General features: G+C 32.6%; 1 protein-coding gene across 1 annotated transcript; it reads right to left on the bottom strand.

The window, feature by feature from the left end:
- Nucleotides 1-426: 426 nt before the first annotated feature.
- LOC120356095 lies at nt 427-3,191 on the bottom strand (the record flags this gene model as incomplete). The annotated part of the gene is made up of 5 exons (XM_039444914.1): nt 3,038-3,191; nt 2,170-2,372; nt 1,657-1,865; nt 1,274-1,456; nt 427-956 (listed from the first exon to the last, which is right to left on the bottom strand). Coding segments are annotated over exons 1-5 (1,272 nt in total), but the record flags the coding sequence as incomplete, so codon positions are not given.
- Nucleotides 3,192-13,446: the final 10,255 nt, after the last annotated feature.

Raw genomic sequence — 13,446 nt, 5'->3', positions numbered from 1 at the left:
AACGATTCCGGACGTTGAGCGTTTTCGTTTACCACTTACTGACTGGAATAATATTTGCCGACTGAATATGTGTTGACAAAAAATTTTTTGGAACATAGGTGATAGATGGAACATTGGATGGTAAAATCTTGACATGACCACAAAGTGGATGCCGTTAGTCAGGTCCTTCTCTCTTCGAACCATTCCTGACTGTTGCTTTGACCTTGAATGGAGGAAACAATAATTTGCTTTGAACTTTGAAGAGGCACGAAATAATTACTTATAGTGAATGCAGGCTACTATATTTACAGAACCAATTATCATTTTCATAATAATTGATAGCATTTGTTATTGAATTGAAATCAGAGCTACTTGTTTTTTTATGTCTATCCTTGAATCTATTATCTCGAAATGTGCATGAATGAAGTAAATGGAATCAACTCTCACCTCTTGTATTTTGTTCGATTTCTTGAATTTCATGCATTGTCTTCTGAAGAGTCTGCATGTGTTCCTGTAGTTTTCTCTGGTACAGATCATCCTCCTATCGGGTTTTTTCGCCATGGGTCCATAATTGCTATCACCCACTTTGGACGTGAAATTCAAACAACGTCTGATTCGGGGCTTCAATCTATTCCTCTCTGCCCTTTTCGCTAAGCTTGCCATATGTCTGGCCTCAAATTGTTTGGCGTAAAGGCCAGGGCTGCTTTTGTACATGGTTTTATGCAGCTTATAGAACGGCTGGTTGGTGTTGTGGCTGACCACAGCAGCAGCGCATCCCATCCTGTATGAGCCTTTTTGGATGTAATTGATTCTTTTTCCTCCCGTAAATCTCGCCACAACTGCGTTGTAGTGTTCGACCATGTTGCTATCAACGTCGTAAATGAGGTGGCTGCTATGGTCAGCTAGAACATTGACAGCTTCCATGATTTTATATAACACTCCACTTGCTTTCATCTCTGGAATATAATTAGTTTCATCTGTAACAAATTTCAACATTTTTATAATAACTCAATATAATCTCTATTTAGCCATTTATATGTACCATATAAATAACTTTTAATATTCATCCATTCTTAGACATATTTATTTAAGAAAGTACAATTCACTTTTCTTCAATGTTCGAAAAAGTATTGATAACCAAGGTTATGATTAATGTTAGTTTAGATGAAACTAAGATGAACTAAGTTTCAGATGAAGTCCTACTATTATGAGTAGGTACGGTAATAATAATAGGACAATATAAAAACTTTTTTGAAATGTAATCTATTGCTATATAAAAAATGAGTATGCTTACTTTCTTTTGGACCGTTGCAAAAATATCCTCGACTTTTGCAGTGAAGATGCTCACCAAAGACATGACTGGGTCCGTTCACTATGTCTAGCCTTAGTTTTTCAGCCTTTTCATTTATTTCTCCTTCTTCAACTTTTCTATGTTGGATAGCTTTTGTGACTGCTGTCCGCAGCCTCATAATGCGACCTGCCAAAAATAAGTTTATCAATTCACTTATCTTAGTCATATTTTTATAAAAGTAGTTGTTGATGTCTATTTCATAAGAATTCTTGATTGAAAAATCTAAAATAAATGAAAATACCTTGATTATTTAACATATTTGAACATTCAAAATGTTCTATAAAAAAGGGGGTTTATTAGAAACTATCAATGCTTAACAAACTTACCTCCTAGTACCCTACGCATTTTCAAATGTAGTCCTCTATCCTCTTTGGACAGATCCTTATGCAAACTGGTGGTAACAACATCCTTCAACTTGTTACAATAGTTGCGCAGCATGTGGTTGCGGCACTCAATTTTCTTTACCGTCAGATTTTGGTAAGGTCTAGCTTCAACAATGCTATTGTAGACACTGCTGTCTCCATCAGCAATCATTCTGAAAACGTTTTTTAATTGCGTTAAATTTAAAATTTCATCTCAATATTGAATAAAACAATTTATAAAATATATGCATAGGTTATAACAATTTATACATAGGTTTTATATCAAGTCTATAAGGACTGAGGCTATTTGAAAACCAATTATATACAGTTATGGTACCTAGTCACTAACCTCAGCGCACTGCATTATTCAAGTTGGGATTGATGTTTTCAATAATTGATATGATTAATAATTGTAAGATAGTAGATATTCTAGGGTTCTTATTCATTATAAAATTTTATTTACATTATTATTATTACCTTGCATATTGCACATTGTACATTTCTTCACTTGCCAAGAAGCCTTCTACGATGGTAGCAGCTTCCATGCTAGATGAGCTACCATTCCAGTTCTTGAAGCACTTGTGATGTGTGTCTCCAGGCTTGCGTGTACAGGTTAAACAATATTTATTTTTCACGCCAAAGTACAGAACCTGTCTTGTGTGGTATCCAACTATCGCTGCCTGAAATAAATAATATTTATGATAATAAATCCGAAATGCAAATCATAATATTTCAAACATTTTACGGATTTCAACAGAAATATTTGAATGTTTTCCAAACACGTAGAATTTCCATTTCCACATCTAATATAATCATCCTTTCATGTGAGATGAATATATTATTTGATATTTACTAGAAATTCATTTTACTCCTACCCTGCTCTATATTTCTGTATTAGGCTAGGCGCACACCAGTTAGTCAAGACAATACTAATCACGTTTAGTCACAATACTTCACATAGTTGCTTATGAAGACATGTCTAATTGCAATGACTAATCAGTGTGAGTTGTGTCATAAGCAACAATGTGAAGTATTGTGACTAAACGTGTCTAGTCTTGTCTTGACTAACCGGTGTACGCCCAGCCTTATGGAATATGTTGATGAGGACAGATATCTTAAATCTACTCAATAACTATTGTTAGGTCATTAGATGAAAAATCATGATACAATTATTAAAAATATCAACTTCACCCATACCAATAATTATTAAAAGTAATGCTTGGTTTCACTAATATAATGATAGCTATTAGTCCCCCAAAAAATATTGTCTAGAGACACCTATGAACTATTTTGATAAGCCTATTATTTCACAAGCTATATAAAATTTATTAGTATTGAAACTTACCATTCCAGATAGGGAGTTATAGTTCCTCCTGTATGATCTCTTGGCCCAGCTTCCGTCAGCAACAACAGTCAACAACGGCACTCCTTCATTGTTTACGTCACCTCGCTCTTTAGCTAATCGAATTTCTTCTTCAGCAGCCTTCCTCATTTCTTCAATTGCTGTTTCCTCCCAAATCTTGTGAAATGAGAGCTTCATGTTTCTCGTATGTTTTTTTATTCATGGCGTGAATATTCATCGAAGAGAGTAATCTCTGCAAGGCGAGAAATCCTCCACCATTGGTGATGGAACCAGCAACGGCTGCAGAGTTTATGTCCATAGATGTTTCCTGAGGTTCAGGTTCAGTCCATATTGTTTTTACCATATGGTACATGTTGCAAGTGAACGTTAGCCCACTTTTCAACCCTCTTTTTATTTCACTAGTCAATTTCATGTTGACAAATGAACAGCCGAATTGAGGCGCATGCCCGCTCAATTCGACAAATTGTTCAATCAGAAAGCAATGTCTACTATTCTGCGACCACTAATTTTAAAGTCGGCAGAAAGAGATGTAGGCTTAGAATTCTCAATCATCAGATTTGGTACATTTTGGAACATAATATCATCTTCTTCCCCACAGCTCATCACCTCAACATCATCAATATTTCTTTTTTTGCTTGCATCTTCCGTAATGCCTACCTCTTTCTGCTTTCTCCACTCACGCAACCTTTCACCACCCTTATTTTTAGGCTTTTCACGTAACAGGCGTTTTTTGTTCCCCATTATTACAAACTGCACTTAAATTCAAAAAAATAAGAACACACTGCTGAACAATAAAACTAAACAAAGTTTAAACACTAAAGATTCAACAAAGACAAACTATGGGTAATTCAACAAATAGATAAACAAAACAGCTTCAACTTCCTATAATTTTCTTCCAATTGAGCAACTATTATTGTAAGGAACTGTAAATCACTTCACTCGTGGACGCAGCAGAAGACTAGAGTGAACAACCAAACATAACCCACAAGAAATATTCAGATTTAACATTATGTGAAATTTGAGTTCCCTCCAAAATGAGAGTGAGCAAGCGACCGCGCGTGCTACTATCTTACGGCAGTCTGCTGAACTACTACGACAAACCAACCGTCACACTCAGTGGTCCTTTCAGACAAGTCATGCATTACTTTTGGAATCTCTCACGTCTACAGTTTACATCGGATCTTGTTGAAAAAAATTGCATTGGATAAAGAATTTAATTGAGCAAGGCATGTGTTTTTTCAAATTTCAAATATTCCTTCCAAAACCCTAGAAAAAATTTTAAACTCTGAAAAGTTTATTTTTGATTTAATTATAGGAAGTAGTAAAAAAAAGTAACAAATACATGCTTTGAAGAATTTTATTCTGTTTCCAATGATGTATAATACATGAATTTCCGTCCATAAATAACGACGCTAAATATAACGCAAATATGTATATATATATATGTAATAAAAACGTTCCAAAAGATAAAATTGATCTTATGGGACATTCAATCCAATATGGCGGTAGATGACCCGCACTCTTGATAAGTTATGAATTCGTCTCAGTTTACCAAGATCTCATTCCTTCAAGTTGGCAGAAGGCTTGTCAAGTTTTCAGTTTTAATTAGTTTCGTCGAGATCTCAGTATCAGAGTTCTCATTCTGTCAAGTTTTCAATAAGTCATGTTTTTATTACATCAAGGTTTTACTTTGTCAAATTAACAGTTTATCAAGTTTTCAGTTTGTCGAGTTCTCAGCCCTGGGGTCATAATAAGTCCTCTAGTGTAAGGCTACTGAGAATGCAAAAAACATGTATCAGACTGATTTGTGGTCTCCCTTCCCGAGCTTATTGTAGAGAGGGGTTTGTTCATCTTTTTGTGATGACGGTACCTGCACTATTCATTTTCCAGATCCTACTGTACATAAAATAGAATATTAATTTATATGATGATTTGGGTTCACATCACTCATATAGAACAAGAAATAGGACAAACTTTTAGGACTCAACAAACTTTTATCTATAGGCTACAGTGATAAATTATTTAATTTTCTACCTCTCCTATCAGAAACCTGGATATTATTATTATTATTTTCATTGCATCCCAAACATCCGAATAATCAGACTGAGGATAAGTCAAAAGAGCAACCTAAAGGAGGCTCTTAACACATATCATAATACATAAGTAAATACTGTAATATACAATAGTCACATGAAATATTTATATATATATATTATATATATATATATATATATATATTATATATATATATATATATATATATATATTTACGTTTTGTGCCTGTTGTGGGTCCAGTAAAATTTCAACTCTTATGTAGTTCCCCGGGACCCCCCATTTTAAATTTGATCAGATAGTCACAAAATGAAACTATCATGTTATACTGAAGAACTTGACTTGCTGAATGGTTATATTCCACTCAATTTATGATATATTCATCCATAATTAATCTAGATCCTTGTGAAGTTATTCACCTCATGATGGTCCTTTCTAACCTCCAAAGTGCTTATATAATTCTGCTATATAAAATCTACTCCTATGTGGGTCTTGAGTGATTTGGCGCCAACATTGGAGTTGCATGCAAATTTTACTCCTCAAGAAGGTCCTTCAATATTATAATTGCTGCGTGAAATGTGCTCCTATGTTTGGTCCGCTGAGCTGTGTTGCCAATTCTCATATATAGTAAATAAATTTCACTCCTCATGAAGGTCCATCAAATGTTGCCATACTTCGTCTTTGTAATAATGATTCGAGATTTGTTTGAATCAACCAGCGACCGGCTCCGTGAACTTGTATTGCACATATCTCAAAACATTTTGTAGAGTATTGTCAATAGACTAAGATTTTCATGTTGTCAGAATATGTAAAGGAAAAAAAATTGTACAAGCACCGTTTTTTATGCATTTAAAGTTGATTAATAAAGTTGATTTATTATTTATTTGAGGTTGCATAATAAGTCAAGCATGCTCAATAAATGTAGAAATCTAGGAGATTACCCTGAAAACCCCAATGAGCTGTATCAGTTGAAAGGGAATTACCGAATTAAGAGCCATTTGCACAGTCAAAGCTTAAACTGAATTTAATCAGCTGGTGGCTTAAACTCAAAATGTAACACATTATAACAAACAAGACTTGATATGGATTTAATCCAGTTTGAGATGGAATTTTCGTTTAAACTGTCACTGTGCAAATGGCCCTTAGAGAGACAATAACAACTATAGAACAAGTACAGTTTTCATGAAATGAAATTTTTCAAGTTCAAGATGACAGACAAAAAGCATTACATAAGGGAATTTTTGGGGATACAATGCATGTGTTCAGGAGCTGCAAGCTTCAGTGGGTGGCAAGGTCGGTGGATGCTAATGATGTGAGCGACCATAAAGGTTTTAAACATCCCTTCTCTTGAGAATATAAAAAATGGGCTGTTAATATGAAAGAATTTGACTTTAGGGTATCTATCAATTATTGGAAATTAAAAAAAATGTTTTTGACTTTCTCATCAGAAATCAACCACACTAATCTTAAGGTATGAACATCTGAATAAAATTGGGGAATGGCCATGAAATTCAAACTTATTTGCTGGAATAATATCAAGGTTTCGATTGTTAAAACTGAATGAAGACTTTTGGGCAGCATGCCAGGTCTTTGAATGAATTTTAATCACAATACCATCTTTACCGAACACTGCCTATTGTTATATTGATTTTAGAATTATTTCGTGTATCAATAAATTCAGTTTATTGCAGTGACATACACAAGAAAGTACAATAATGAAGGACTACTGGAATCATTAAAACATCGAATGCTACAAACTGTTACTACATTTACATTATAATGAGCAATGTACTCCAACATCTTCCAAGTATGACAATTATTCCATATAGAATATTAGTGAGTCTAACTCCAATCTCTAGAATATTATCAAATTATCTGATATTAATTGATTTGTATACGAAGTATTCATCCATAGAAGTGTAGGTTCATTCCTCAACACAAGGTGGGTCTTTTGTTTAAATCTCTACAATTCGTGTTGGTCTGTTCAATGGTAAGAATATACTCAAGTATGTAATTTATATAATGTATATATCTATTAATTTATATATGTAATGCATGTATTTATGTAATAGAAATCTTAATTACTGCATCACTGTATATTATATAAATTGTACCTGATTGGATAAAGATATGAAGAAACATTGAAAAATATGATTCCAAGCTCAGAAATGCTAAAAATGCATTCATTTTTCCATAGAATAAAATGAGAACTCAAAGTTCAGCTGAATGTCTGGTAGGGAATACGGATATTACTCTATTTTTATTCTTAACCAGCATCACATTTGAAAATGCTTATAACTTTGTTAAATTTGGACAGATTGATTTAAAAATTTAGAAGAATCTCAAATATATGAAAAAAACGTTGACGACTTTTTGTAGAATTTTCCCATGACTCCTTCACCTTCCTAAGCCGAAAAAACATAATTATTATGAGAGTTGTGACGCTAGGCAGAAATTTTCAAAAGTCGCGCATCGTTCAGCTGTCGCCCGCCAAGGAACTGAATTGGATAACTTTTCCCGCGTAACAACGCTACAACGCTATTGGGTAGTTGAACTTGAACCGGCAAGTTCAAACGATATGCATTCATTTTATCTCTCTATAAAAGTGGAAGCTGTAGATAACACCAAGTTACTTGGAATACAAGGTACTGGCCACGTGCATCTCGATCTTTTAATGATCAGAGTCGGATGATCAGTGTGACATCATTGGTACTCTAAATATCTATTCTTCCTATATTTCCAATGTTAAATTTAGCAGCTTTGTAAGTCTTTTTCTCAAAAAGTAAATAACTTTCAAGTCCCATCGACATCTCCTACGACTCATACAATATTCATCTTTAATTTTTTTTAGAAATTCAATACTTTTGGACGACTGGATCTTTCAGAATGATTGATTTTGTAAGAGCCTACATCGAATACCTGTTGCTCTCTTATTGAAAATTAACATGCTTTTCCTGGCTCTTTTGTAATTCAATTACTCAATGCTGATGAATTCGATAAATCGATCATTGAAAAGGTATTAAGAACATGAAACATTGATTGTACTATTATTTCTTTCACAATCCTTTATCTTGTCTGTGTACTGTATATCATATGTAGAATCAATAGAGCTTCTTGCCTAATCCCTTGGGAGGAACTCTTTTTTCAGGAAATTTATGGCTTTCACATACTTGATGAGGAAATAGTTTTCTGGTTGAATCTTTCTAATTGAAAACTATAACAAAAAATATAAGGGCGAATATTATATTAAAGCATGGATTGCGCGTGAGGAATTCTCAATAATTGTATTGAATACTTGATCTCGTATTCTGAAACACATTTTCTAATTTAATTATTTGTAAGAGGAATTCTCAATTGGTACTTATTGTAGAACTCTCATTCTTTATTTATTTGTGAAAGGGGAAATCAACTCTTCATTATTCAATAATAATGAATTAATGAAAATGAATCATACATTGAAAAGTATGCGTATGAATATGAGTTCATACTATAAGTATCCTACAATATATTCCTTCTAATAAACTTGATAATTCTATAAGGCAAGTGATCGGTTGAATTCCTGTTTGAAAGAATAGAAAGGATGAAAATCTCTTTAATCAACTCGGAGGGCATTTCAATTCTAGAAATGAACTCTCATAAACTTAAAACAGGATAATGTGCGTGGTAAATTCAATTATTTTCAATCTCCACATTATTTTCCTATACCGAAAGATAATATAGTTGGGCATATTTTAAGATATTTTTTCAAATAGCAAATTATTCAGTTTATAATGCATTCATGAATGTGAGTGTTATACTATCACCCCATACTTCCTTTTGTTCCATATATTGGGGCTTTCTACCACATAGAGTGTGAGTGATGTATATGTGATAAAAATTATGTTACTAGATTGTGCCTTGGTCACTGAGTGTAAATAATTTTGAAACCAATAAAGTTCTTTATCGAAAATTAAATTGGAATTTAATTGTGATCAATCCAATTGATTGGTAATAACAAACGAAATCATCAAATATCATAATATAATATCATATGGGAGGAAAGTGGTGCGCTTATCTCTTCATCCGTTGATCATCCACATTCTCCTTTCAAATCACTGATGGAATACCCTGCACTAACACCGTTATTCTCTGCAACCGCTCTTGATTTTACTTTTATCTAATTAATATTAGCTTTTCCTTTATATGTCTTCTGCATTGAGATTGGTATTAGAATCAATTTTGAAATGATAGATATTGGTTGAGTTTGCAGAAGAATATCACAATGAACAAAGGAAACAGCTCGAATGTGTACAACGTAATAAATAACGAGAAAGCTCGAAATAACTATAAAGTATTCAAGCCAAGCCTATGCTGATAAAAACAGTGATTGAAGAAGTATAAGTCTATATTATCACTCAAAGTATTACTAGGAGAAATAGGCTACATTCAGTACCTTTTTTCAACTTTATAATTGTTGGGGTATTAAAACTTTGAATAGAAAACCTCCAGTAGAAAACCTTTGAAGCCATTCATCTTTTCAAATGTTGACAAATAAAATCTATTCATTCATTCTACGAGTATCCCTTCTCGTAGTAACAAATTAATGAGAGTTCTCTATCTCCAAACCGGTATGCCCTTACATTATCGAGAATTCTGGAAGATCTAGGAGTTCAAAGGTGATGAATTTCTAAAAAAAATTGAAGATAAATATTGCTCTTACAAAATCGATCATTCTGAAAGATCCAGCCGTCCAAAAGTATTGAATTTCTAAAAAAATTGAAGATAAATTCTTGTATTAATCGTAGGGGATGTCGATGGTACTGGAAAGTTATGTACTTTTTGAGAAAAAGACTTACAAAGTTGCTCAATTTAACATTGAAAAGATAGGAAGAATATACTTTTAGAGCACCAATGACGTCACACCGACCAGCTGGTTTGGATTTGTCAACGCGCATCTTTTCGTGGCCAGTACCTTGTACTCTGTATACCTTGTATTTTGTATACCAGTACCTTGTAGGTACATTGGATAACACCTACTTTTTCCCAACTTTTCTTTTTCTTCTGCTTCTCCTCTTTGTCATCTTGTTCATTTTTTCTCCAAATTGGAGAATTCTTAATATTTGTCCTTTCATATTGAGTGATAGCTCATTTTACTCAGCTTCAAGGCGGTTTCAATGCATATTTCGGTTGCCTGACAAAACCTCACTAGTACCTCTAACCTCACCAGATAGGCTATGTATATTTTAATGAATTGCACTGTTGACTTATTTATTACACTGTTGAAGTATTTTGGAGCAATCCCATTCCAAAAAGTTGAGTTTATAATCATTTCATTAAAATACACATGTCTGGTGAGGTTGGTCGTGGCGAAGGCATGCGATAGGGTTAGGTAAGGTTCAATCAGGTAACCGATATGCATTGAACCCACCTTGAAGAGCTGAGTAAAATGAACAAATAATTTAATGAATGTTTATTTCCCAAAAAAAAAACTACAAGATCAATTACACAACATTTAGATAAATTACAATAAATTACAATAATTACATACAAAACCTAGTTAGTTACAAAAATTTTATAATGTGTCCTCTATTCTACTTGTTTAGTTTTTTCTGTGTGGAAATTGACCTACTCCACTATGGCATACCATGTTCTAGAGTAAAATGAGCTATCACTCGAATTGATATGATAAATGATATTGAAAATTATTCTCAAATTGGGACCCCACATCTTTTTGGACAAAAAATTAATAAGCTCAATGGCTACCATACATAACTTGTAGGTTCCGAATATAATAAAAGAGAAAATTCCGATCTACCTGTACAGACAATAGGGATGTCATAATTCCAAGTTCCAACAAAAACGGCAAGTTGCACAAAAGAAAATGTAATTTAATTAACATAAGATGACGTCATCATACAGAGCTGAACAGGGAAGTGGCTGCAGTGTGGCTCCATTAAAGACGTCATCTCATGGTTTGATTTTCTTTTATACAACTGGCTGATAGAATTTAAATTTTTGGTTCTCCGTTCCTTGCGATGTCTGTAAGGATTCTTCCAATAGGCATGATTGCAGTATTTTCTTTCGATTGAATTTATTGATAATACATAATTTTCCAAGCTGATAGGCTGAGTGCAATTGATTTGTTGATGCACTTCATAGATTCAATTTATGATTTTTAAAGTGACTTGGAATTTTTTTCATTGATTTTTATTGTTAGCTTCATTAGTAATTTTGGAAGCTATTCTTCCAATAAGCTAGATTTCTTGTTTCAGGATTTGTTTCAATGTATATTCATAGCTTTTCAAGTTTGATTAATATTGTTTCCATCTATTTCAATTAAACTAATCTTTCTCGAAGAAAGAGATCATCACACTAAATGACACATTATTTTAATTTAGTCTTTGGAAAAAACAACAGCTGAAATACTTTTTTGATACGTATCATCGTTTTTCAATAAAGCATTCAAAGCTGCAATTTTCAAAAAAAGTTGTTCACAATAAGAAGGTCAGAACCAAAGAAGAGGTAGAGTTTGTAATCTAATAATATTGTATGTGCTAGAACCCACTACAATGTGCATTTTCCACAATTGTTTCACATGTATTTTCATGTGATTTTCTAGAAAGTGAATATAAGATACTGTAGCTATTCTCTATCTATGAAAATTGTTTATATTGAATATAACAGGAATTATTATAAAATAAATGAAATAATAAACAAGAATAAATTGTAGAAATAAAAAAAATACTGAATTCAAAAACCATTTTTAATTTCAAATTATTATAGGGTTATTCATCCACTCATCCATGTGTAATAAGTTAATTTATTATAGGTAATAAATTTAATTAATGCAGAAAGTATTTGTTCAATTCTCTCATTACTCACAAAGATGTAGGAAACTAGAATACAAACAAAAAATAAATATGAAATCCACTTTCAAAAATGAGCAAGCCTTTTTTTGTTCACATTCTTGAAAGAATAAGAATAAGAATCTATATTATCATAAGTTAAATATCTATAGTAGTAGTATTACAACCCCATTGTTATAGAATACAGCTGACTATGCATTGTCTTCTTTATGTTTCAATTAATTATTTTCAGTTAGTTCTACTCAAACTCTTGACGAGAGCACTCGGCTCCCGAAATTCTTTAATTCGGTATTTTCTGTAGTTGTAGTGTTAATAAAGTTTCAATTTTTAAAAACTAAGTCGTGTCGTCCAATCACTTAACTATAGACATTGTTAACAATGCATTGATAAATGTCAAAAATAGGTACTAGATATTACATAATACAATTAATATATACAAATAATATTAGCCTACAATATTTGGTCCAGTCAATTACATGAAATTCTTGGATGTTATATAAACTTTCAGCTTTCAGTACAGTTTTCAATTTCCTTTTGAAGAATGTAAGAGGCAGTGCCTTAATTTCTAGTGGTAATGAATTGTGCAGTTTAACAGATGTGTACAGAAGATTTTTTTGTGAAGTTGTGAACCTGAACTATTGAACTGTGATATTATTCCTATTTCTGGTTTCATATCCATGACAGTCACTATTTAATTTAAAAAAATCCAGATTACTTAACTAACACTAAATAATACATACAAAGAATAGACAGTTGATATTCCCAATTTTGTGAAAAAAGGTTTACAGTGGGTCCTCATATCAACATTACAAATCAATCTAATTGCTTTCTTTTGGAGTATAAATATTTTTGAGACATGAGTACTAGAGCCCCATAATAGTATACCATAGGACAGTAAACTTTGTATTTGAGAGAAATACACATTTAATAATATATTAATATCTACAGTTAACTTTAACCTTCTCAGCAAGTACAGTACCTTTGCTATTTTTTCACTAATTAATTCTGCATATGTGGTTGCCAATTAAGTTTGGGATCAAGAACAATACCTAGAAATTTTAAAGGTTCAGTCCCTACTTCATTGTTTGAATTTCTATTATAGGTGAACATGATATTACTAGCACAACAATCATTAAGGAGTAGAGAGCTATCAACTAGACAATTTTGTACACCTGCTTCGGATTTACAACTAACTTTGAGACCAAAATCATCAGCAAAGAGAAATCCTGCTTTATCAGTGCCTTCTATATTACAAATATGTTGTTAATATATATATTAGGGAGTACCGTATTGATCCAAGTATGGAGCCTTAAGGACCCCATAATGAACCTTTCTGCCCTTAGAGAATTGACAATCTTTGTAAACAAACTGGTTGCGGTCCTTTAAATAGATTGATTTTGAATTGCAGCCATAATAAGAAATTTTTCAAAAAGTAGTTATGCTTAACAGTATCGAAAGCTTTAGACATGTCATATGACCAAAAACTAACAGATA

Source organism: Nilaparvata lugens, unplaced genomic scaffold, assembly GCF_014356525.2.
Source record: "Nilaparvata lugens isolate BPH unplaced genomic scaffold, ASM1435652v1 scaffold5766, whole genome shotgun sequence".
NCBI lineage: Eukaryota > Metazoa > Arthropoda > Insecta > Hemiptera > Delphacidae > Nilaparvata > Nilaparvata lugens.
This window is presented reverse-complemented; position numbering and strand designations above follow the sequence as displayed.